At 35.7% G+C, this 27,675-nt stretch overlaps 2 protein-coding genes across 2 annotated transcripts; one reads left to right on the forward strand and one right to left on the reverse strand.

Annotated features, from left to right (window-relative positions):
- Nucleotides 1–4,332: 4,332 nt before the first annotated feature.
- Nucleotides 4,333–5,986, forward strand: LOC126661898 (uncharacterized). Its single transcript, XM_050355780.1, has 4 exons — nucleotides 4,333–4,561; nucleotides 4,712–4,929; nucleotides 5,041–5,644; nucleotides 5,703–5,986. Exons 1-4 carry the CDS (start codon nucleotides 4,333–4,335, stop codon nucleotides 5,984–5,986), a joined length of 1,335 nt encoding a protein of 444 aa, XP_050211737.1.
- A 17,148-nt stretch (nucleotides 5,987–23,134) lies between these two features.
- On the reverse strand, nucleotides 23,135–25,669 carry LOC126659665 (trihelix transcription factor PTL-like). Its single transcript, XM_050352984.2, has 2 exons — nucleotides 25,088–25,669; nucleotides 23,135–24,465 (listed from the first exon to the last, which is right to left on the reverse strand). Exons 1-2 carry the CDS (start codon nucleotides 25,570–25,572, stop codon nucleotides 23,394–23,396), a joined length of 1,557 nt encoding a protein of 518 aa, XP_050208941.1. The 5' UTR covers nucleotides 25,573–25,669; the 3' UTR covers nucleotides 23,135–23,393.
- Between the last annotated feature and the right edge of the window lie 2,006 nt (nucleotides 25,670–27,675).

A 27,675-nucleotide genomic window follows, 5' to 3' on the forward strand; every position in this document is an offset into this window, starting at 1 on the left:
TGTTATTTGTATGCCATGGTGAATCTCATGGTGGAGCTTTGCTTATATAGTAGTATAAGATCCAGAATTGTATTAAAATTTTAAATGTAAATTTACTTCCAACATATTTATACTAATCAAAGAACTAAAATTATCAATAAAACTAACGGTGGTCTATGCAAAGATTGTGTCTATTGATAGGTTGCATATTCCCAATAGTACAAGATATAGTAAAACTGCTTTAATCTTTGAGTTTGGTTTGTAACTTGCTTGAGATAATAGAAGAACAACTCTCCGTCATAGTAATGGCTCCCGTCTCATCCCAACTTCGCTTGTTAGTGATTATGTCCTTCAAGAACTTTGCATAGTGGGGCATTTCATTCAAAGCAGCCTCTGAACTTATGTTCACTTGAAGTTTTATGAAAGTATCTAAGAACTTATAAACTTCCATGTATATTGGGGTTTCTTTAAACTTTGAGGAAATGAAACCTTAGGAAAATATGGTGAAGGTGGTACATAAGGTTTTGTGGTTTCCACCTCTCCACTTGCCTGAACTTGTGAAACCCCAAGTGCCTCGCCTTGTGGCTCTCCAAGTGTATCCTCACCTTCATATTGCTCTTTCACCGATTCCTTTTCGATTGTGTCCAGATATAGTTCCTTTAAAGCCTTTCCACTTATTAAGTTAATCCCCTATTATTTTTTCTTTGAAAAAACTCGCCATTTTTGAAAGTTGCACCTCTAAATTATGAATAGTTGCAGATTGATTCTTACACATTTATTGATGCCCGGCAAAGAGTTGTTAGTACTCTTCATTCTTATCCATCATTCTAAATAATTTGCTTGAAAGTGACTCTTCCGCTGCTCTTAGGAGTTGTTGGAAACCTAGAGGATGTTGAGGTGTATTTCCATAGTTGTTGAAATTGTTTTATTGATCTTGTGGTCTATTTCCTGGTTGGAAATTCGAACTTCCACTAGTATTGGCATTTCCCCCATTGTTTCTCCAAGAGAAGTTAGGATGATTCCTCCATCTATGGGTCGTTCATGAGTCTTTAACCACCAACAAAATTTAGTTGCTCATATCCTGATCGACCCATCATAGGGCAATCTCCTCTCGAATGGCCATAATTACCACAAACCTCACAACTACTTTGAATGGTCGCCACATTATTGAAGTTTTATGGGGAGCCTCCCTTAGTTATCATATCTATTTGAACTTGTGAAGATGCATTGTGAGCATTCACCGCTTCATATGCCTCTTCATTCATTACCGGCATCACCCCTTTTTTCACCGATGCACGGGCTCTCTCAACCGGCCAAGCACTACTATTCAATGTCAATTCCTCAAGTAGATATAAAGCCACATTTTTTTCTCTTCATCAAAGATCCACTAGCGGCGGCTGATAGGAGTATTTTAATCCTATTTAGAGCGTCTTTTCCGCATGTTTTTATTAGATTTTATCACGGTTTTATGGTATTCTGAATACCTTATTACGTGTTTTATTATTTCAGGTACTTGAGAGCATTGCGGAAGTATTTTGGTGCAAAAGTTGGAAAAGTCGACAAAAACTATGCGGAAGCTCATTTGCAAATCTGAAAAGCTGACCCCGTGCACTATTTGACCGAATTTGACCAGCTAGAAGCTTCAAATGAATTCGTGTTCTTCATGAAAGTTAAAGTAGACGTCCCAAGCTTTCCAACGGTTCGAGAATCGACTCAAATGGACATGTCTACAACAAGTTACGAAGGTTTAAAGACAGCGGTTCGGAGCGAGAAGAGTGAGCTCGAATCGAGCTCACTTGCTATCAATGTGGCTCGATTCGAGCCACCTCAATCTGAACCCAGAATTACTGAGCTCGAATCACTAGAGTGAGCTCGATTCGAGCCAAGAGGAAAAGAAGGGGGGAGATTGAATTCAAACAACAACAAGGCTTGATTCAATTGCCATTTTGGGCCCAACACATGTGTAATGAATGTTTTCCTTTCCTCTTTTGTGGGTACTATAAAAACAACATTAGCTCTATTTTTAGGTCATAACTTTACTCTAGAGAATTATTCTCTTTTGCTATTACTTTTCATAGTATAGAATCTCTTTAGAATTAAGTGCTCCATAGCTTCCTCCATTGTTGAAGCTCTTGAAGCTTTTATTTACTTTGTATGAACAAGGTCTTCATTATTTTTGCAAGCTTATCTATTATTGAATCTTCATTATCTCTTGTGATTGATTGCTCTAATCATTTACTTAAGGTAACCCATCTTTACTTCCTAATGCTCTTTTACTCTTATTCATTGTTTGCTTGTGTTGCCTTAAGCATGAGTGGCTAAACCCCCTTGTTTGGGGGTTAATATGAATCCTAGTTAATGCATGATTTGGGTTAGGGTTAGGGTTTGTGTGGATGTTCTAATTGATGCTCTTAAGGCTTGCTTAGATTAGCTACCTAAGTATTGGTGTTAGATTAAGACTCACCTTGAGAGAGGGTTTGTTAATTGGAAAGAATTGATTAGATGCTTAATTAGTGACACCATGAGAGTAGGTTAGTAATTAAGTGGCCTTTGGGTTGTGATTTATTGTAATTGCCCTAATTGTGTTTAGTGCTACGAGAGTAGGTTAAGCGTGATTAGTTGTGATTTTGTAGCTCTTTGAGGCTCGAGAGAGCGGGAGTTACGACTTAGAAACACTCGGCCCTCGTTTTATGACCTTAAACCCGAAACCCGTGAATGCATGACCTAGGTGGATTGTTAACCTCCAAACCTCGTTTATCATTTGAATTCCCGTTAATTGTTAATCGCTTAAGTCTTTTATAGTTGGTAATTAGTTGTTAATTTCAAGTTCTTTGTTAGTTAATTGTTAGTTGTTAGAATTTGTCACCTAAAACCAATCTTTAATTGTTGCTTTCCGAATTGGAATTCAAGATCGTAATTCATTCACTTTAAACCGTTAGTCCTCGTGGGATCGACATCCGACTTCCGGACTTACTACGAGTTGGGTTTATTCTCAATAAGTTTTTGACGCCGATGCCGGGGACTAGGTTGCGTTTAATTGATTGAAAGTATTTTGAACTTCGGTCGAGTTAGCTTAATTTTCTGTTTTTACTTTTATTGTTCGTTTTTTTGCTTTTTCGTGGTTTACGCTCGGTTCTCTTGTTTTTGCTTGAGTAGGATATTGCCCTTTGTGTATGCATAATACACGACGTGCTAATCTTCCACTAGAACCTTTCCAAGAGAATCTCGGTAGTTACGAAAGAGGTGTGAGAAGAAGAGCCCGAGTTCCTTTAGTTATGGAAGGTGATGGGCATGATTATGAGGTAGAAGAAGGATTCAATCCTCTAGTGGATGAAGGGGAACAAAAATATCCACCCCCTCCTCCACTTGAGAATGTGAATCAACAAGGGCAACAAGAGCGACCAAGGGACGTTCGCCCTCGGGTGCAACCGCAAGTGCAAAATCAACCGAGACAAACCTTGGGCGAGTTCTTCTTGCCGGATGTGGATAATGCCACGTTCGGATGTTTCGCTATGCCGGTTCAAGCGGCGACTTTTTAGATCAAGCCTAGTACTATCCAACTCTTGGAGAACCGTTGTGCTTTTTATGGGTTGAAACATGAGGATCCAAATGCACATATAGCCAAGTTCTTGGGGGTTTTTAACACGTTCAAGCTTCATGGGATAACCGCGGACCAAATCAAGCTCCGGATGTTCCCCTTCTCTTTGAGGGATAAAGCTAGTTTATGGCTCCAATCTTTACCCAATGAATCGATCCATACTTGGCGGGAGTTAGCTCAAGCTTTCCTTAACAAGTACTTTCCACATGTCAAGACAACAAAGCTAACCAAAGACATTCTCGAGTTTGTGCAATTCGACGGGGAGTCGCTCTATGAAGCTTGGGAGCGTTTTAAGGATTTATAAAGAAGTGTCCCCCATCATAAGCTTAACAAGGAGCATGTGATTCAAATTTTCTATGATGCAACGAATGTCACCACTAGAGCCACTATTGATGCGGCTTCGGGGGGGTCTTTGATGCAAAAGACGTATGAAGAGGCTCTTGAGTTGGTAGAAAAGTTGGCCATGGTTAGTAGCACATGGGGGCCCATGGATAGAAGGGCACCGGCTAGTCAAAAGTCGGTAATGACGCTAGACCAAGTTAGAGAGATGGAGGCTATCAAGGAAAAAAATGTTTCACTCCAAGCACAAGTGGATGCCTTGAAGAAACAAGTTGCTCCAAGAAATGCTCCGGTCGCCTATGTCCAAGTAGGATGCGAGTTTTGTGGGGATTACAACCACTCGGGGGGCTAATGCCTAGTTATGGGGCAAAGTATGAGTGAGCAAGTGAACTATATCGGGGGTCAAAGGCAAGCCAATGATCCTTATTCCAACACTTATAACCCCGGATGGAGGAATCATCCAAATTTCGGATGGCGGAATCAATAGGGGCAAGGCAATGCTCAAGGGTCTAATCAAGCGGGTCCAAGCTTTCAAAGCGGGTCCAAGCTTCCAAAGCAACAATAGGCCTCCACAACAACAAGGTCACTATCAAGGAAACCCAAACCATGGGAACAATTACGGTGGTAGACCACAACATCCTCCCAGTTTCCAACAACCACGGAACACGGATGAGGGAAATGTGCTTGCCAAGGTCCTTGAGAAATTGGAAAAAATAGAGCAAAGGGAGAAGAACCAAGCTTCCACTATTCATCATTTGGAAACCCAAATTTCTCAAATGGCTATCTCACTTCAAGGTAGACCACAAGGGGGATTGCCCTCTACTACGGAGAACAACCCAAGGGAGCACCTAAAAGCGATAGAGCTTCGGAGTGGGCGGAACTTGGAAAAGGCCAATGGCAAGAAACATGTTGTAGAGGAGGAAGAGCCTCAAATTGTGATTGATATAGCAAGCTCAAGCCAAGAGCTACCAAAGGAGCGTGAGGAAGTGGCTATCGAGGTTGAAGAGCCTTATGTGAGGCCGCCACCGCCACCACTGTTTGTACCACCGGTCCCATTTCCAAGCCGGTTAAGGAAAGCTCAAGGGAACGAAAAATTTCATAAGTTTCTTGAGATTTTCAAGAAGTTGCAAATTAATCTTAGCTTGGCGGATGCACTACGTGAGATTCCACAGTATGCCAAGTTCTTGAAGGATATCATCACCAACAAAAGAAGTTGGGATAGTGGCGCAACGGTTCCCATTCCGGAAGTGTGTAGCTCCATTATTTTGAATGATTTGCCGGCTAAGTTGAAGGACCCAGGGAGTTTTTCTATACCTTGCACTATAGGAAATATGAGTTCTATAAATTGCCTATGTGATATTGGTGCTAGCATTAATCTTATGCCTTTAACTCTTTTCAGGACACTTTGTGGAGACCAAACCGTGAAAAGCACCTCGATGGTACTCCAACTAGCGGATCATTCGTTGAAAAGGCCGTTTGGGATTGTTGAGGATGTGCTTGTCAAGGTAGATAAACTCATCTTTCCGGTTGATTTTGTTATCTTGGACTATGCGGTTGATAAGGAGTGCCCAATGATCTTGGGGCGACCTTTCATGAACACCGGAAGGGCTTTAATTGATGTGCATGGTGGGAAATTGACCTTGCAGATTGATGAAGAAACGGTTGTGTTTGATATGAAGAAGGGTAACGAGGGGTACCATCGAGGAGGAGGATTGCATGAGGATTTATGTGATTGATGAGATTGTGGAAGAGCAACTCCGGGAAAATGTGTAATTTTTGAACGAAGCAAAGAGGGTAGAAATTTGTCCTCAACAAATCTCTCAAGTTTCGTTTCATTCCGGGGTTGCGGATGATGAATACACCGAAGAGGATGAACCTAAGCCGGAAAATTTGAACAAGAGCAATGGTGTGACTCCACCATCTTCCGAGTTACCGCCAATTGTTGAGATGAAGCCTCTTCCGTCTCATCTCCGGTATACCTTTGTTGGAGAGAATGAGACCTTGCCGATAATTATCTCGAACAAGCTTTCCAAGGATCAAGAGAGGAGGGTTGTGCAAGTAGTGAAATAGCATGTGTTAGCCATGGGGTGGCAAATCTCCGACATCTGAGGCATAAGTCCTCAAGTGGTGATGCACAAGATCCACCTTGAGGATGAAGCCAAGAAGTGTACTCAAAGGAAAAGGAGATTGAACCCTAACATGAAGGAGGTTGTGCACAAGGAAATAGTGAAGCTTCTAGACGCCGGGATTATTTATCCGATTTCCGATAGTGGTTGGGTTAGTCCGGTTCAATGCGTACCTAAGAAGGGAGGAATGATGGTAGTAGAGAACGAGAAAGGGGAACAAATCTCCACAAAAACGGTTACCGGGTGGAGAGTTTGTATCGACTATTGAAGGTTGAACGCGGAGACTAGAAAGGACCACTACCCGCTACCATTCATTGATCAAATACTTGAAAGGGTGGCAGGTCACAAGTACTATTGCTTTCTCGACGGATACTCCGGCTACAACCAAATTTTGATCTTTCCGGATGACCAAGAGAAGACAACGTTCACTTGCCCCTACGGTACGTTTACGTATAGACGGATGCCATTTGGATTGTGCAATGCCCCCGCAACCTTTCAACGTTGCATGACCTCAATCTTCAATGATATGGTGGAGGACATAATGGAGGTATTTATGGATGATTTCTCCGTTTTTGGTGATTCATTTGATGGTTGCTTGGCTAATCTTAAGCGAGTGTTGGCACGATGTGAGGAGACCAACTTGGTGCTTAATTGGGAGAAATGCCATTTTATGGTAGAAGAGGGTATTGTGCTTGGTCATAGGATCTCGGAAGCGGGTATCGAGGTTGATAGAGCAAAGACAGAGGTTATTGAGAAGCTAGTTGCTCCGGTCACGGTTAAAGGGGTCCGGGCATTCTTAGGCCACACGGGTTTTTATCGATGGTTCATTAAGGATTTTTCATCTATTGCAAGGCCCCTCACAAGTTTGTTAGTGAAAGATGCTCCTTTTGATTTTACCAAGGAGTTTCATGAAGCCTTTGAGAAATTGAAAGAGGCTCTTGTGACCGCGCCTATTATTTCATCTCCGTATTGGAGTTTACCCTTTGAGCTTATGTGTGACGCAAGCGACCAAGCTTTGGGATGCGTATTGGGTCAAAGGAAGGATAAGAAGGTGCATGTGATATACTATGCTAGCCGGACCATGGCGGGAGCTCAACTCAATTACACCACTACCGAGAAAGAGATGTTGGCGGTAGTCTTTGCCTTGGACAAGTTCTGGCAATATTTGCTTGGATCGAAGTCCATAATCTATGCCGATCATGCCGCCTTGAGATATTTCTTCACTAAACAAGACGCAAAGCCTAGGCTTATTCGATGGATCCTCCTAATGCAAGAGTTTGATATAGAGATTCGAGACAAGAAAGGAACGGAGAATGTGGTGGCGGACCACCTATCGAGATTCGAGAATCCGGAACCAATTCCTATTGGTGTGAAGATTAATGAGCGGTTTCCGGACGAAATGGTCATGATGATTCGGGAAGTGGAAACACCGTGGTATGCCGATTTTGCTAATTACCTTTCGTCGGAAGTCATGCCTCCGGGGATGACATCTCATCAAAGAAAGAAGTTCTTGTCCGACGTTAAAAGGTACTTATGGGATGAACCTTTCTTGTTTAAAGTTTATGGGGACGGGATGCTACGGCGGTGTGTGGCCTTGGGAGAAGTGATGCCTATTTTATCATCTTGTCATGAAGCCGGCCATTATGAATCGGCAAGAACCGCCCTAGAGTGCTTGAAAGCGGGTTCTTTTGGCCTACGTTGTTTCGGGATGCGAAGGATTTTGTTGACTATTGTGACCGGTGTCAACGGGTGGGTAACATATCCAAACGTGATGAGATGCCTTTAACCTCGATTCAAGAAGTGGAGATATTTGATGTGTGGGGAATTGATTTCATGGGGCCCTTCCCGGTTTCATTCAAAAACCAATACATTTTGGTATGTGTCGACTATGTTTTGAAATGGGTGGAAGCGGAGGCTTTGCCCACTAACGACGCCAAGGTGGTATTAAACTTCTTAAAGAGGTTAGTGAACCGTTTCGGGACTCCTAGAGTGATTATTAGTGACGGTGGCTCGCATTTTTGCAACCGGCAATTTGAAGCTCTTATGAGAAAGTATAATGTGCACCATCGAGTCGCTACTCCTTATCACCCCCAAACGAGTGGCCAAGTTGAGGTTTCGAACCGTGAATTGAAAAGAATTCTCGAGAAGACGGTGAATGGATCTCGGAAAGATTGGTCATTGAAATTGGATGATGCATTGTGGGCTTATAGAACGGCCTACAAAACTCCACTTGGGATGTCTCCGTTTCGTATTGTCTATGGGAAGGCATGTCATCTCCCATTAGAACTTGAGCATCGAGCGTATTGGGCAATAAAGAAGTTGAACTTTGATTTTAAAGCGGCGGGAGAGAAGCGGTTGCTTCAATTGAATGAGTTAGATGAATTTCGCTTCATGGCATATGAGAACACAAAGCTATATAAAGAGAAAACGAAGCGATGGCATGATGCTCACATCTCCCCAAAGGTGTTAGAGGTTGGTTCATTTGTACTTCTTTACAATCCACGTTTAAGATTGTTTCCCGGTAAATTGAAATCTCGATGGAGTGGCCCATTCAAAATCCGGAATGTGGCAAATCACGGTGCGGTGGAATTGGAGAACTCTAAGGGTGAGACTTTCAAGGTTAATGGCCACCGGTGCAAACCATATCTTGGACCCTTGACGAACCGGGTGGAAGATGAGCTATCTTTCACAACTCCCACTTGAGTCCACCGTGCGACGGTCGAGCTTTCGACTTGAAACAAGCGCACTTGGGAGGCATTCCCAAGAGGTTCGATTTAATGTTTTTCTTTTTGTTGTTTTTCTTTAGTTGTTTGAAATGTTTATCGTTACAATTTTTATCTCTTTTGTTCAAGATAACGCCGGTAATTTTTTCGGTTTTGGTGCGTAGGTATGGCGAAAAGCGGGAAAGGAATCGACTCCCATCCTTATAAGGGAGCTCGAATCGAGCTCCCCTAGAATAATGGAGAGCTCGATTCGAGGTGGGCAAATCTGGAAACCAGATTTGCCCAGCTCGAATCGAGCTACCCTTGTTCAAGGGGAAGCTCGATTCGAGCTAGACAAATCTCCAGATTTGTCTAGCTCGAATCGAGCTAGACATTCAAAAGGTGGGCTCGATTCGAGCCCACCTTTATAAAAGGGGGGGTGGTTTTTTTTCTTCTTCTATTTGAAATGTTGCTATTGGTGGGATTTTTAAAAGTCTTGGATTGATGAGGTGGAGGCATCTTGGCCTTCCAAAGAGAAACACACTTCACAAAAATTAATGACATGGCAAAATCTCCACCCCTCCTCTCATTCATTTCAAATTTTACCACTAAAAGAACTCCAACACTTCTTCTTCTCCAACTTCTTTTCCTTCTTTAGCAAAAACTCCATAGCCAAGAACTCCATTCTCTTTCTTCTAACCAAATATCCCCCAAGCTCTAGCTCCACCATACTTAAGCCAAATTCAAAACTAAATACACTTTCAAACACCCTTTTCCTCATTCTACAATGTCTCGGAATACAAGAGCAAGTCGAGCCTCCAAGCAAAAATCCATCCCTCCTATTGAGCAAGAATTTCAAGAAGAACCTCCGCTCCGAGATATCCGTGCTTCAAAGAAAACAACCATCTCCGGGGCTCTCTCACGGAAATACAAGGCACCCTTTGAAATCCGCTCGGTTAGTGAGGGTGAACGCTATGAAAAGCTTACGAAACTCGGTGTCACCGATGCTTATGAAATTTGTTGGATGACTATGGAGAAATTGGGCATTGATGAGAAGTTGGATGATCTTATTCAATTCCTTTTTCTTGATAAGTTGATAAGGATACCGCACGAGCAATGCGAAGCGCTCACATACGAATTCTTCACTACCCTTGAAGCGCTCACATGCAATGGGAGCCTCCCGCTCCTAGTGTGGGTACAAGGAATGATTTTGAAGCCGCCCAACTCCGATTCATGGAGGATCAACGCAAGATGTGGGCGCGTATGGAATATCGCCAAAAGAGGCTTCATGATCGACAAAGGCGTCACGAGGAGAAATTACGTGACTATTTCAATGCCCAAGGGGGGCCGGCCTATCCATCTCCAACTCCATCGCCCGAACCACCGGAATTCGACTAAACAAGATTTGCATTTCTCTAACTCAACTCATACAATTTTGCTTTATATTTCTTGCTTAGGGACTAAGTTCGAAATAGTGTGAGGAGGGTTAGTCAATTGTATGTCGTTAGTTGAAATTTATCTTGTTTTATGCTTTAGTGTGTTTTATTTTGTTTTGTTGTTTAGTTTGTGTTAGTGGTCTAGTTGTCGAGTCACCTCCGCTAAATCTTTGTTCTAAGCATGATAGTGAATGTTTTGAATGTTTGTGATTGTGGCGGAATTTGGAAATTTATCAACTTGTGACACCTCCCGATCTTTAATGACATGAATGTGTTTTTCTAATTCAAACAACTTCTAAAGATGATTGGTTGATGAAAATGCTTTTGTGTGGCATATTTGATGGAAATTGGGTGAAAATGTTCTTTGGTGAAAATAATTGTGAGCATGATATATAGTTGCTTTGAGATATGGATGCATGATGTGCAATTTTTGAAAATTTTTTGTCATTTGTGAATAAAATTGGGCATGATCGGCATGAGAACATAGGAATTAAATAAGTGCATAACACCACATTCTTTTCTAAAATGTTGAGCCTTGATTATAATTCTTGTGTGTTGTGTAGTTATATTCCTAGAACTTGCTTGGTGTCCATTTAAGACTATATAGTTGAGTGTCGATCGCTAAATGAGTATGGCATTAGGATCACCATTTTGTCTAAGACCACTTAAAAAGCCTACCCTTACCACTAGATCACCCCCTTTGAGCCTTAAACCATTTCTTTCAAAATTTCAACATATGTTAACACACCATCCCTTCAACAATTTACCCTTTGAAAATACCCCGAAAATGTGACTTGAATGACTCTTAACTATTAAGAAGTTTATCTAGCTTGAAGAATAGGAAAAGCATGAGCAAAGAAGTAATTATGTGCCTAAAGAAAAGAAAGAAAAGAAAAAGAAAGAAAGAATAAAGAAAGATCAAGCATAATAGAAAAAAAAAACAAAGAGAAAGATGCAAAAAGAAAAAAAAATGAATAAAAGGCATGAAAATGAAGATGAAATTCAATTGTGCAAGAAAATTCCAAGTTAGACAAATAATGTGATCAAATATCTAGTCGTCAAGTCAATTTTCGTAGCCAAACTATCTCTTTTTACCTACCCCCTAACCCCTAGTCAAGTTACAATCCATACAAAAGACCATATGATAGCAATTGATTACCGAACTAAGTAGTGGAGAATCGGACTAAGAGCAAGCCTATGGTGAATTAGCATATTTTTTTGAGCCTAATTGTGTACAACCCAAACACTTGTGTGCTAGAGTGAATCTTGTGAGAATTAATATGCTTTTAATTGATGCATATGTTTGCTATGCCTTGATTGCCCTCTTATCACTTGACCAAGTAGTGCATGTCGCTTAGATAATCTTAGTGACTTGATTTGTTGAACAAGAACCTTAAACCAATGCAAGTGTAGTCTAGTTGTCATCAAAAGTTGTCATTGAAAGTGCATTCATCCCTTGTGAGCATCATTAGCGGTTGTTGACTTTAGACAATATCATTTGAGCCATTGTTGAATAGTAGTTCATTTGTTGATACTTGTTCGAGATCGCCATGGTTAGTTACCGTTTGATTTGTTTAAGTTCATTTCTTGCTTGGGGACAAGCAAAGATTTAGTGTGAGGAGGTTTGATAGGAGTATTTTACTCCTATTTAGAGCGTCTTTTCCGCATGTTTTCATAAGATTTTATCACGGTTTTATGGTATTCCGAATACATTATTACGTGTTTTATTATTTCAGGTACTTGAGAGCATTGCGGAAGTATTTTGGTGCAAAAGTTGGAAAAATCGACAAAAACGATGCGGAAGCTCATTTGCAAATCTGAAAAGCTGACCCCCGTGCACTATTTGACCAAATTGGACCAGCTAGAAGCTTCAAATGAATTTGTGTTCTTCATGAAAGTTAAAGTAGACGTCCCAAGCTTTCCAAAGGTTTGAGAATCGACTCAAACGGACATGTCTACAACAAGTTACAAAGGTTTGAAGACAACGGTTCAGAGCGAGAAGAGTGAGCTCGAATCGAGCTCACTTGCTACTAATGTGGCTCGATTCGAGCCACCTCAATCTGAACCCAGAATTACTGAGCTCGAATAGAGCTCCTCACTTGGCTAGAGTGAGCTCGATTCGAGCCAAGAGGAAAAGAAGGGGGGAGATTGAATTCAAACAACAACAAGGCTTGATTCAATTGCCATTTTGGGCCCAACACATGTGTAATGAATGTTTTCCTTTCCTCTTTTGTGGGTACTATAAAAACAACATTAGCTCTATTTTTAGGTCATAACTTTACTCTAGAGAATTATTCCCTTTTGCTATTACTTTTCATAGTATAGAATCTCTTTAGAATTAAGTGCTTCATAGCTTCCTCCATTGTTGAATCTCTTGAAGCTTTTATTTACTTTGTATGAACAAGGTCTTCATTATTATTGCAAGCTTATCTATTATTGAATCTTCATTATCTCTTGTGATTGATTGCTCTACTCATTTACTTAAAGGTAACACATCTTTACTTCCTAATGCTCTTTTACTCTTATTCATTATTTGCTTGTGTTGCCTTAAGCATGAGTGGCTAAACCCCCTTGTTTGGGGGGTTAATATGAATCCTAGTTAATCCATGATTTGGGTTAGGGTTAGGGTTTTTGTGGATGTTCTAATTGATGCTCTTAAGGCTTGCTTAGATTAGCTACCTAAGTATTGTTGTTAGATTAAGACTCACCTTGAGAGAGGGTTTGTTAATTGGAAAGAATTGATTAGATGCTTAATTAGTGACACCATGAGAGTGGGTTAGTAATTAAGTGGCCTTTGGGTTGTGATTTATTGTAATTGCCCTAATTGTGTTTAGTGCTACGAGAGTAGGTTAAGCGTGATTAGTTGTGCTTTTGTAGCTCTTTGAGGCTCGAGAGAGCGGGAGTTACGACTTAGAAACACTCGGCCCTCGTTTTATGACCTTAAACCCGAAACCCGTGAATGCATGACCTAGGTGGATTGTTAACCTCCAAACCTCGTTTATCATTTGAATTCCCGTTAATTGTTAATCGCTTAAGTCTTTTGTAGTTGGTAATTAGTTGTTAATTTCAAGTTCTTTGTTAGTTAATTGTTAGTTGTTAGAATTTGTCACCTAAAACCAATCTTTAATTGTTGCTTTCCAAATTGGAATTCAAGATCGTAATTCATTCACTTTAAACCGTTAGTCCTCGTGGGATCGACATCCGACTTCCGGATTTACTACGATTTGGGTTTGTTCTCAACAGCGGCATCAATTGTACCCCTTGTAGGTATATCACAACCATTATTGAACGTTTGTACTGAAACCTCTCTCGTCAAATTATAGTGTGGAAAACATTGTTGCAACTCTTTGAATCTCTCCCATGCATCATACAATGACTTCTCTTGGTCTTGTTGGAAAGAATTAATATATGTTATTAACCTTGCAATCTTATTGGAAAACTTTTTCTCAAGAAGTTTGTGCCTACTCCTTCCATGTAGCAATGCTTGCACTTGGAAAAGATTGAATTCAATCTTTAGCTTCATCCTTTAGAGATAAAGGAAATAACTGAAGCTTGATTTGATCTTCCGTCATATTTCTTAGCTTGAATGTGTTGCAAACCTCCATAAAATTTGAGAGATGCATATGCGGGTCTTCACCCCATAGATCATAGAATTGGCATCAGGCTTCCAAGAGGTGGATGTTGTTTGTCTTGATCTCAAAGTTATTAGCTTGCACTAGAGTTACTAAGTACCATAAGTAATTTTTTCCACATCCGGTTGAAAATACTCAACCAAAGATGGTTGAGCCGAACCTTGTTCACCCATATTTTGTTCTTGTTGAACGGCTCTCCATACTCCTCTTTTGAAACTTGTGAGCTCTTGTTGAAACAGTTCTAAAGGTAGGAAGTGCTTCGCGTATTGTGCATACACTAGAACAAGTTTCCCTAAGAAAAAAACCCCAGCATAAAAGAAATAAAAGAAAAACAAAAATTAAAACTAAATCAATCCAAAGTATCTCTACATCAACGTCGAAATTCAATTGCCTTCGCTGGCAACGACACCAAAAACTTGTTTGGTCTATTCCACAAGTATACGGGTCGTAAGCAATAAAAGGACGGTTAAGTTTGGGATGTTAGTCCACAAGGAAGGTAACAATTTTATACACCGTTTTAACGTACTTTGACTTTGTTTAGAAAATACAAGATTTGATTTTATAACTAACTAACAACTATCAACTATCAATCAAAGTAGGAAATTCAAACAAGCAATTAACGAAATGAAGTTGTAACAAATATAAAGCGAGTGATTAAAGGTAAACAATCCATAGGCAACGGTTATTTAATAATGGACAGGATAATAGGTATGATAAAGGGCTCAGACTATTTTAACACATTGAATCAAACTCCATAAAGTCAAATAATTCAACAAAAGCATGAATCATATAATTAACAACAAAAGCAACTCACCCTAGCATAATCACCATGTTAATTAACTAACCAAATCAAACTTATTAAGGAAATCCAAGAAGCTATTAGCTCCTAACTCATTCTCATGTTATTAGGTCCTAACAAATTGTTTACTAAATTCATTCAAGAATAAGCTCACTAGAGTAATACCTAAGAATAAAAATTAAGAGATAAATCGTGAATTTAGCTCAAGCATTAAGCATGAATAAACAACCAAATACCCAATACCCATTAACCCAAACATCAAGAATCAATCATTAACATATTTCATGTCATTCCAAATCAAGGGTCTAGCCAACCATGACCAAAATAAAAGCAAGCAACAATAATAAATAAAACCATAAAACGATTATCAAATAGATAACGGATAAATACCCAATATAGTTGACTCCTTGAATAAAATAAAATATCCAGAAAATGAAGCTTACAAGTGCTAAAAAATATAATATAAACTTGATGAAATCACTTATATGATTGTGGAGTGGGGCAATCCTATATAACATGTGGCTAAATCATTAAAGAAATCATGAATAACCAGACATGCGCATAGCCTATTCGCGCATAACTGCATTGAGCAGCAACAATGTGAAGGTATAATGTGATTGTTACAAAATAAACTCTTGGTTTATAGATGTTTAAGGCTTCACTAGGTTAAAGATAATTTATATCTCTTCTTTTCATGTTTAAGTTCATTCTCTATAAGACACTAAAACAAATGCAGATGTAAAATTATCCAACTAGTGTCTTTTGAAATATCTAGGGGATTGTTATATATATCTTTTGTCTTTCAAATGCCACAATCTCACATTGCTTATGAATCACCTTTTTGTTTTCTTGTGTTTATTTACCAAAATACATTATGGGCTACTAAAACGTTGACGGAAGGAAGTGCACTCAGGCACACGTGAGGATTTGGCTCAAAATGCCGAATCTAGTGTAAATAAGCGGACTCCCCCATGCCCGCGGGATATATGTACATGCCCATCCCAAGCTTTGTGTCACGACCCAAATTATTGAGCCGAGACCGGCGCTAGGGAATGGGAGTGGTAGCTTCAAAACCCGTAGCAAGCCTAAAACCACTAGTAATTTTTCGCATTTAAAAATATATTATTATATATATATATAGAATATTTTCAGAAAACTCTTTTAGATAACATACTTATAGATATCAAAGTATTATATTAGAGTTTACATTCAAAATAAACTATTTGAAATTAAATCGTTATCCTTATACTGACACCTACTGACTACTGCAGCTCTAGGAACTCATACTTGTGCAAGTCCAATGACTTTTGGCACAATGGAGATGGCTTGTCTGATCCGACTTCTAATACCTGCAAACATCAGAGTGAGGGGTCAGTATTTGGGAAAATACTGAGTGAGTATGCAACTTATTATCGGTATTATCAAAATACACATCGCATACTCAAACATATATATATATATCTATCTCGATATAATATGAAAATAACATAATATTCATAAATAGCAGATCCGACCGAAACCCTAATCTTAAACTCTGAACTTATCTCATTCCGAATACTCAAATTAAACTGATCCAAGTGGTCCGACCCGGGAGTGTTCACACTCAACCACGTCAGCCGCGACCAATCTCTTAATCTCAAAGTGTGAGTCCAACTCACTGGTGGGTCCAACCCACTAGATACGGGGCTCAGGTTACACCGTAACCGAGTTCTCACTCGTATCGCATTCATATCGTATGCGCATTTCATGATCTCATAGACAATCTAGACACGCTAGACTGACTCAAATACTGGTGATCACACAGCCTATTGACACCCAATAGGTAGTTGGTTTCTTCGGATCGCATGCTAGATACTCATATTCAAACAATGAATATAATGGCATTCATATAATCACATTCATCAAACATACCATCTTATATAAGCAAATCATATAAATGCGACGTATTGATAATCATATTCATAATATATGAAAATAACTTTAATAATAATAATAATACGCGAAAGTAAATTACCACTCACTGTGACCGCTATTCCTTATATCCGAACGTAAACTCCAGGAGACGGGTCCGTCAATCCTCGTCGAGCTTCTTGGTTCATCATACTCGTAGCTCGATAGTCTGTCACATCTATCATAGGATTCTATCGTTAAAACTTATACTTAAAGAATCCTATTCTTAAAACCTGCATTAGATACCTAACACAACAAAAGCACGAAACATAATCATCATGCTCTAAACGTATCTTTCTCTGTAGATATCTATTCATATCTTGATTACTTATCATGCTAATGTTCATTGCTATAATGTCTTATTAATATTCATTTTAAGACATTTGTCAGAGTTCTACACCCGTATCATGCCATCGGAAGCCAGTTTTCGCTCCCGGAAGTCCCAGGGAGGTCACAATCGAAGTAGGGCACGTCGTGCCAGCTTGGCACATCGTGCCCTTCATTTTTCATGAAGGGCACGACGTGCCCTTCACTGGTGCACGTCGTGCACCCCTGGTGGTGCACGTCGTGCACCCTTGTGGTGCACGTCGTGCACTTCTGGTAGTGCACGTCGTGCCCACTTCGGGTACGATATTTCCGACGTGCTCTAGACCATTTTTGAGGCCCCAAATCATCCAAAACTCATACCAAGTCGCATCTAACTCATATAAACACTTAACTTATCATTTTACACCTCAAACGTATCAAGAGTAACTCGATTTATATCCGAACGATTCAAACGTAACTTTTCAAATGAAACAGCCACTAACTCAGCAAATTTCACCATCAAAACAAAACTCTTACCTTTATTTGAGGCTGTAAAATGATATAGGATCCTTTCCTCGTTCCGAGTCCGAACGAAGGAGTTATGTCGATTTTAAGTTTGATCGCGCCGCGAAACTATGCCGCACGTCGTGAGACATAGTCGCACGTCGTGCGACACCCCTAAACAGGTCCAAACATCATCTCGACATGCTCCAGACAGCCCTAACTCATTCTGACATGGTTCTACATCAATATAACACAATATTCAACTCAATAATCATCAAAAACGTCAAAACCGACGTGATTACGGTTCGTTTGATTCGTTTCAAACCAAAACAGCCCTAAATCTATCAAATTCCGAAATCAAACTTCAATTTTACCTTAGTTTGATGCCCGTAGTTGATAGAGAATCAAATTCCGAACGAATCGATATAAAGAACTCGCGATTTGGACGAGAAACGGCGAAACGGCGACGGATCGTAATCGATCGTCGAATTTCTCTCGCTCTGTGACATTTCTTTCATTCTCTTCTCTGGATGGTTCCAGCTCCTTCAAATCATATACATATATTTGGCTAATTATCCATTTTAGTCCTTTAACTCTTTAACTTAAACCATTTCTCTTTTAAACTTACTCTTTTAACCAAATGATTAATTATCCATCTTATACGTATTATTTATATCCCAATAAATAATACTAACCCAATATTATTATTTTCCGTCAATAATCCTTTAATTTCTATTCTCAAGGCTTAATTGGCTAATTTACATTTTAGCCCTTAAACTTCTCAAAAGTTGCAATTTAGCCCAAAACGTATCCGCGTCCAAATTTTAAAAGGTCTCCGATTGACCCGAAACTTTTACCACATATACTATAAAACATTTCACGGACCTTGGCGAAATAATTTCCATTTTAAGTCGTAGTGGCTAAATTACCACTTTAGTCCCTGCACTTTGTTCTGAGACTTTCTTGGCATTTTTCCTTTTAATTCCAGTTCTAACTTTAGAATTGAAATATAATATTAAGTTTCTCGAAAATTATTTCCAATATCGCCACCCTGACGAAACAGGACTGGACACGTAGTCCAATTAAATTAACCTTTTAATATTTCAGGGTAATGTCATAAAAAATCATCAATTTTATATGTTTTCTCAATTTAATCACGTTCTTTAAAACTTCTCATAAAAATACACCAACTTTTTTTCCAAATTCATACACGGTGATGACGTGGCACTCATTTATTAGTGCAATTTACTGAAGTGTAAGTCACTTTTAACCAATGAATGAGTGACACGTCAACATTGTATATGAATTTGAGAAAAAAATGAAAGTTTGTGTAAACTCTATCTGTTGTATGAGTTTATATAACTCTTATCAAACATTAAATGTATAAAGACATTCTTATATCAAAAGAGTTTATTGTATTTTGGAATATACGCTTTAACAAGGCCAATTATCCTTTACGGAATATTCACGCCTCAAATTATTCTTTTCTATTATATTTTGATTTGAGAACAACGTTTAGTGATTAATAGATCATGGTTTCTCGACAGGTTAACCTGCAAAACTGAGGTTAGACTGCTGATCGGACTTTAGTTGTCCGATGAGCACTCTGATGGTAAAGTCAATCTAGGTTTTACAAATAGTTTAAGAGCTTGTAGATTAATTGTAATAATGTTGTATAGGCGATACCTCAAGTTCTTTTATAGTGAGCATGGAGAAATACCTTGTAGAGTCCAAATAGGAAATAAATTCCTATTTAACATATGAATTCAAATAGAAAAAGGATTCTTTTTTTGTATGTGAGTCTATTTAGAAATGAGACTCATAAACAATATTCTACTTTTTGAATAGGAATGTGATTCCGACTAGGAAAATATCTTATTCTTCTAAAATATTTAGGTCTTATAGCATCTTATTTATTATAGTTTAATTATATTCAGATTCTAGATATTTGAATATCCACATTTAAACCTGATTACTGAATCTTATGAGATTCGGCCTCTTTTTTGTTTCAAGTGAATCAATATGGATTTTTCTTCTAGTGGATGAGTCTCGTAGGACTCGGTCTTTCTTAATTTAAAATTAATTCTTTGGCGAGTTTCGAGGTCTGCCTCCGTGGGCGAATCCCACAAAACTCGGTTTATAATATTACTATGTAGAATTGAACTTCCATCGGTAATATATTATAATCCATTTGAAATAATTTATTGTGTTCGATATTATAAAATTATAATAAAATAGGACGAAATAAATTCACTCATAAATCATAACTATTTTTTATGAATAATTTATTCATTATTGTTACTTAACTGACAAGAATATTTTTAAAAATAATTTCAACAATCATGTTCTTTAATTTTGCAAAGGATTCTAATTATTTTCATGCCGTAAATAAAATAAAATATATTTTGATTGTTTATTTTAGGATTAATTGTAAATTAATAAATGAACTTTATTCTAATTTGCAATTACAATACGAACTTTGAAACTTGGTAATTACTACACCAATTTTCATCTTTTTTTTGGCAAATTAGTACACCGACCAATCATGTAACAATACGTGGATATATATTGCAGTGTACATGTTAGTATTTTTCTAGTTCGGTGTACCAATTTGTCAAAAAATAAGAGTTGATCTTACAATTGTCAAGTTTTAAAGTTTGTGTTATAATTGCAAATCATGATAAAGTTTGTGTATTAATGTGCAATTAACCTTTAATTTTATAATTATGATAATTGATTCATAATTAAATCTAAAATATTATCTATATATCTTGTATAACAAAATTGTGTCCAAATTAAATAACTTTTTTATTATCAAAATTATTGTAATAAGATTTCTACAGCTTAACATACAAATAACATAAAATATTAAATTTTATATTTTATTCATCACTTAGACGCTTTTTTTATATATATATAATTGTCAGGATTCGGAAATTGACGAATTAATCAAATTTTCATTTTGATTTTATTAATTTAGTTATAGTTATATATACACATATAGATAACATTTGTGTAAAATATATGCTGTCAGCTGAAAAAGATCATGAACATTCGAGTAAACTTTAGGTAGCTAAACTCTTTAACTTATTATTATTTGCATGCCATGGCGAATCTCATGATGGGGCTTTACTATTTATTAGTATAAGTTTCAAAATTTTATTAAAACTATGTCGATGCCTGCGCGTTGCGCGGGTTAGATAATAAAGTCTACAACAAATAATTTTTTTGAAATATCTTTCATTACATGATCATATATAGTTGTAAAGCTAAGAACACACGTAGAATATGGTTCATGCCTATCACCACCAAGCAAATAAAGAAAAATAATATCATTCGGATATGCTTTCTAATTATAAATTAACAATATGCGTACTTTTTTTTTCTCTTACAATAAAAACACATCAATTGATCATAAACAATAAAAAATTAACTATAAGTAATTTTATTTGTTGTGAAATATAAATATATTTTGTCATTTGAAAAGATGAAATTACATAGCTTTTTTTTAGTATCCAAGTACATACATATATATAAAATAAGAAATTATGTATATGAGATTTAGTTGATGTTTCTCATTTATATATAGAAAAATAGTCTTTTCATATTTATAACTTACAAATATTAATAATATAAAAGACTTTTAAAATTTCATAATAAATGACTTTAAAAACTTACAATTAATTAAATTTATAACTAATTAAAAATAATAATTGATTTCATAGTTTGTAACATTAATGATGTATAAAAAAAAACTCTTTAAATTTAATTTTTTTTATATCACAATGGATTTAAACCTTCATTTTTTAAATTCAAAATTATCTTTTTAATAAAATTTCTTTTTTAAAATTTTAATTTCATATTTTTAATTTTTTTTAAATGCAATGGATTTAAACCTTCATTTTTTAAATTTAAAATTACGTTTTTAATCAAATTTCCTTTTTAAAATATATTTTATGTCATAATTTAAAAAAGTAAATATTTAATTAAAACTCTTCAAATTTTATAATTATAAATTTATTGTGTGTTTAAGAAATAGTTAATTAAATTATATAAAGAAGAATTAAAATAAATTTAATATAGTTGTACACGTGGATGAAATATAGTAAGACACTTGGCAAAACTGTGTGAAAGCTCTTTTGGAGTTCAAGATTATAATATATAGGGAAAATGGTCATTTATGCCCCTATGGTTTATCTACAGGATCAATTAAGCCCTCAACGTCCGGAAAGGTTCAAATATGCCCCTAACGTCTTAAAATGTTGACAACCAGACCCCTAATTTTGACGTATAAATGAAACGTTAGGGGCCTGGTTGTCCAAATCGGGGGCCTGGTTGTTCATTTTCTAAGACGTTAGGAGCATATTTGAACCTTTTTGTACGTTGAGGGCTTACTTGATCTTAAAGCCAAACCTTAAGGGCATAAATGACCCTTTTTCCTAATATATATAGATATATAGATATAGATATATAGATTCTAAATGCAAATTTACTGCCAACATATTTATACTAATCAAATTTAAACAAAACTATAGCTATTGAATTAAAATTATCAACAAAACTAACGGTGGTCTATGCAAAGATTGTGTCTATATGACTCGATCAGCAGATAACTGGAAAAAAAAAAATTAAGCAAGAACATGAAACATTAATATATATGTTATAATCAAGTCGAATTGAGTTGGAATACTGCCAAAATAAGGTCAACTCGACTCTCATATTTAAAGTTCGGAACTCGACTCGAACTTGATCGAGTTACAATTGAAGAGCTCGAGCTAGAACTCATTAGAATATGGACTCGGTTATTTATATAAATATTTAAAAATTAAATTTTAATATAAAAATAAAGATAAAATTTTTTTTTTAAATAAATTAGTATATAGGATAAAAAAAATTAAGTGAAACTCAATTAGGATTGCGAGCTTATCCAGTCAAATATTTTGAAGCACGAACTCGACTCGATAATCAATATGAGTATTTTGAACTCGTACTCGACTCGATATGAATTAAGTCGGTTTTGAATGTTTTTCCGAATCAATTCCGAATAGATTGCGAGTTGGGTTGACTCAATTACACCTGTATACGTATAGACAATCACTATCAAAAAAAAGAAAACAAAAGCAGGAGAAACATGTAAAAACAAACAAAATATAATAGAATATCATGAGTATCAGTATAAAGTGTTAGTGAAACTGTATCCATTCATTTTCACCTAATAAGGCTGAAAATGAGAAATAAATTATTAACCAGTTGTACCTAACCTGATAAGAAACTGGAAGAGACATAATTAATCATGAAAAAGAAAAACCAACAGCACTGCAGTATATGACCAAATTCATTGTTTTAAGCAAAGGAATATACATCCCAAATCTTGATTATGATTACCATGAAGTGTAGTATTTTATGGTCATCATCATTAATTCCCTCGCCTTAAATATTTTTACGGTTATTAAACTATAAAAAAATTATTAACATTTTATTTGCTATATTTTGATAATTCGACTGTCATTTATACAACCAAAAAAAATTATCCAATTATTTTACACTAATATTTACCTATGTAAAAGATATAAGATAGTTTGATTAACCATATTTTATAATTAAATATTTTTTATATTATTATAAATTGAGTAATTACACTAAGTTTCTCGTCATCCATACAAGTCAAAAAAATTTAAAAAAAATAAAAAATAAAAAAATATAGCAACCTCCCATTATTAATAATAGTCAGATTATCAAGATGTAACAAATAGAACGTAGATATAGTCCTTCAATAAGAAGCCTATAATTCAATAACCGTATAAATATTTAACCCTTCCAATGTCAGTAGTTTTCGATTAATTAATTATTTACACAAATAAACAAATCCCATTTGTTACCTTAATCTTAACAAGGTTAATCTACATGTACTTATATAAAATAGACAACTAGTAATAATAAAATTAATAAGAAGAAAAAAAGGTGAAATTCATGAGTAATTTCTTGGTTTACTTGTGCTAAAGTTGCTGACTTCTTTGTTCCTCTAGAGTTCTTGATGAAAAAAGCTGCCATGCATTTGACCAATCTTCATGCCCTCAGATTTATCTAATTCTTGTCCATTGTAAGGATCAAGTTGTTGAAAATAATTGTTACTTCTCAAATTTTCTTTCCTCATAATCTCCCATTTATTTTTGCATTCATCAACACTTCTATCATACCCTAAACTAGCCATTTTTTCAGCTATTTCTTCCCATAAACCATCATTTGAATATTTGGAACTTTCTTGAAATCTTGTTTCTGATGCTGTTCTGATTTGTATTAAGCTGTAAATCTCTTGTTCACTCCATTTACTACTAGCTTTCACTTCATTGTAATGGCTTTGAGTTGCTATTGCAATTTCCTCAATAGAAGATGACAATTCTATTCCTTTATAATTCTTTGAACATTGCTTTAAAACTTCCATTAAAGCAACATCTCTAGCTTCAATCCAAGCTCTCTCTTTAGCCCAAAATTCATGCATTCTATCTAACTTAGCTGACTCTTGCTTTGTCCATTCTTCTTCTTTAAACATTCTTTCTTGTTCTCTATCTTCAATACTCTTCAGCATTTTCTCCATCCAAGCTTCTTGTTTTTCCACCAACTTTTTCATTTCAATATCAACAAATTCCTTAACCTTTCCTTTCCAATTCTTCTTCTTTTTATGCTTCTCCGACGTTCGGTTCATCATATTAAACGCCATAGCCGAAAGATCATCATCGTTGTTCTCCGAAGAAGAAGTTTCGAACTCCGATGTGTTGGAGAAACTTAGGCTTTGATCACTATGCTTATAGTTGGTCATTTCTTGATTTTCTTGGTTAATACTAGTGTTGCTTTGATAAAGAAATGCAGTAGTAGTATTAGGCAAATGAGTAGTTGTTTCTGCCGAAGCTGAAGCTAATTGATTGCTGCTTGTTTCTCCGTAAAGAGCTTCGAGTTGGCGAAAGAATCTGTAATGTTTACCATCTTGTCTTCCAGCTTTACCTTCCCTTGTTTTCTTGTAGTATTTGTATAAATTCTCAAATTTTTCTCTACATTTCTTCCCACTTCTTTGGTAACCATGTTCCTCACCCATTATTCTATACATTATCATCATACAAAAACATGCACAGAAATGATTAATAAAATAAGATAATTGATTCTCACAACATGCATAAATATGTAGCAAAATTAAACAAATATGTTCTAATCTATGAGTAGGAGTACTATTGTTTATTATTATGATGTCTTTGCTTCTTGGTATTGCAAAATCTAATTATTAAAAGAGATTTGATTATAATATTAGCAAAAAACAAACAGAAACTCTTGTTATTGAAGATCCCATCAACTATGATAATATTATAATAGAAAAAATGAAAATAAACCCTTTAATTTCTTTATATAATTAGCTGAAAATATGAAAAAACATGTGTTGAATTAGTAACAATCACATCTCTCAAAACCTGTAAAAGTGTTTGTGCTTATAAATACTACCGCTTTAAACAGCAGAAGCAATTACTGAACACAAGCAGCAAAAAATTACACCTGAGTCTCTCAGTTAACTCAGTTTAATTTGCTTTTCTCATTATATAGGCCACTGTAGACCATTCAAAAGCAAATCTAACTCACAGATTATAGAATTTCAAGAAAATTAATATGTTTTAATGAAACAAAACAAGCTAGGGTTTCTAAATAATCACCAAAAAAAACAAGAAAATGTACCTGGAAACTTCATCCCAAATAGGACCCTTCTGATTAGCTTCTTTAAACCTTGAATCAAGCCTAGATCTGATCTCAAGAAGAGTAAGAGTTTCTTGTCTCGGCCATCTACTACTACTCGCAGCATCATTACCAACCCACCCGTTGTCCATTTCAGCACCAAAAAATGAGCCAAAATTTGTAGCTGTTGCAGCACTAGTAGTGGTATAATTAGTGTTAGTACAGTAGTGGTCATGGCCCAGCTTAATCAAGCCACTGGCGGGCAACATTAGTTCATGGCTAGCGACTGGTATAATGGAGTCATGGTGACTGAAATGGTGTGTTAATATTTGTGGGGGGAGATTGTTTCTAGTTTGGAGAAAGGATGAGTCGGTTGTGGCTTCTGGGTGAGCTTCGAATTGGGTTCTTCCGCTCATTAGTTGCCGGAAGTCCGGTAAGCCGTATTGATGGCGGTGGTGGTGGTGGTGGTTGTGATGGTGTTCACTCATGCTTCTAGCTTGCACAAAATATCACTATTTTAGGTTTTGGAAACAAAGGGAATGAGAAAGAAGATGATAAAGAGTGATTTTTTTATTAGGTATATTTTGTGTCCCCAACCTTCAATAAGAAATATATTATATTAAAATAAGAGGCTTTCAATTCGAATTTCTTTTAATATTATAATAAAAGAGTTAATATTTTACTATACTGACCCACCTAATGAAAGCACTGTTTTAAAAATCAGACCTGGTCAGCCGGTTCAATCGAATCAATTAATTTAATTGATTCGTAAAACTGTCGTTAGTTAAGTTTGTTTCTTCTTAAAAGTTAGAATTTTGATTCAAGCATTTTTAATTGGAAAGATTCTTTACGAACTAAGAAACTATTGAACTGTTGTACAAATTTAATTATAATTAATTATTCTAAACATTACAAAAATCCACAAATGAAGTCGACTTATATTTATAAATTGCTATAAAATAGTCTTATATATAATATACATTCAACATATAGATATCCATATGTCCATAAAGATAAAAAAAAACTATGAATTAAAAAATTTGTTAAATATAATTAACATACTATTAAAATGTTTTTAAGAAAACTAAACCAAATTACAAATTAAAGTTTTTTAAAACAAATCAAATCGCTGTATTTTACGCATATGATAGAGTTATATGATGGTAATTTTGTCAAAATGAATTTTTTTATTGTCATTTTTAATTTTTACTCTGAATACAAATACGTCACTTTAAAATTACAAATATATTAATTTTTTTTATTATTCAAGTGGTTTATTGGTAGCTAGTGATCACCTATTTGAATTTTTTAAGACACCAATAAAAGATTTTAAAAATTATTTTTCTTTTTAAAAAAGAAGAAAAAAAAATATAGTGAAAAAAGGTGGGTTTTAATTAGAAAACTTAGAGAGGAGACAGGATCCGAGTCTACCGCAACTTTCATCACTCTTTCATCACTTCAATTCTTTCCCTCTGTAAAGGTAGAAAGTTATATAGAAAGTGAAATATGAACACTACGTAATGTACACACCAATTAAACACTGACAAATGTCAAACCATTACACGAAGATCATCATCCTCGGCCTTTGCACCAATCAGATGACACGTGTACAGTTTTATTATTGTTGTTGTTTTTAATTTCGGTTTACGATTAATTTTTATTATTATTTTTAATTTAACTGAATGGCAGATTATGTGGTTAATTTTTGGAGTCTCTTTTTCAAGTCAAATTTTGGGTGGTAATTTTTTAAAATATATATTTCGATAATTTATTTATATTTTTATCTGTCAAATTTTGACTTTTTCTGATTTTTTATTTAAGAAAAATACCTTTTTTTATTTCACAAATACCTTTTTCGGTTTTCGGTTTTTTCAATTCGGTCGCCGAACCGACCGATTGCAAAGCTTTTTTCAGTTTTTAATAATTTAATTTTTTTTTTATAGATTTTTTTCTTCAACTTTTTTTTTATTTTTTTTATAGTGTAACAATAGTGTTTTTATGATATTTTTATAACGTAAAATTAGTGTATATATATTATATTTATAGTGTATTTATGGCATTTTGTATTGTTCTTATGGTCTACACCATGAAAACACTGTAAATACATCATAAACACTGCAAATACATTATAAACACTATAAATGCACCATCGATATACTAAAAATGGCAGAAATACACCAAAAAATATAGATTTTCTGAAAAACACCAACAATATACTATAAATACTCCAAAAATACACTAAAATGTAAATATATTATAAAATTACTACAAATACACCATAAATCAATTTGGTCTTTACAAAATAAGCAGCAATAAACAAATCTATGAATAAGACAAAGACACAATAAATAATTATATGAATAATAGAACATTTTATAAACAAATAATTATAGATCTACAATAATTTATTTAAATATTTAAATCATTACAAAAAAGCTAAAAAATTACAAAAATCTAAAAACGAGTCGGAAAATCCACAGCGTGAACGGACGAAACGAACGGACTATCGCGAACGGAAAAGACGAACGGATTAACGCGAACGAAAAAGACGAACGGAAAAACGACCAGAAACAATGAGAAATTCATCGGAA

Source organism: Mercurialis annua, linkage group LG8, assembly GCF_937616625.2.
Source record: "Mercurialis annua linkage group LG8, ddMerAnnu1.2, whole genome shotgun sequence".
In the NCBI taxonomy this organism is placed as follows: Eukaryota; Viridiplantae; Streptophyta; class Magnoliopsida; order Malpighiales; family Euphorbiaceae; genus Mercurialis; species Mercurialis annua.

Coding starts and splice junctions, on each gene's coding strand:
- LOC126661898 (XM_050355780.1), top strand. CDS start 4,333: ATGATCCTTATTCCAACACTTATAACCCCGGATGGAGGAATCATCCAA. Junction 4,930..5,040: donor TCGAGGTTGAAGAGCCTTAT/GTGAGGCCGCCA, acceptor ATTTTCAAGAAG/TTGCAAATTAATCTTAGCTT. Junction 5,645..5,702: donor AGGATTGCATGAGGATTTAT/GTGATTGATGAG, acceptor TTTTGAACGAAG/CAAAGAGGGTAGAAATTTGT.
- LOC126659665 (XM_050352984.2), bottom strand. CDS start 25,572: ATGAGTGAACACCATCACAACCACCACCACCACCACCGCCATCAATAC. Junction 24,466..25,087: donor ATTTGGGATGAAGTTTCCAG/GTACATTTTCTT, acceptor GATAATGTATAG/AATAATGGGTGAGGAACATG.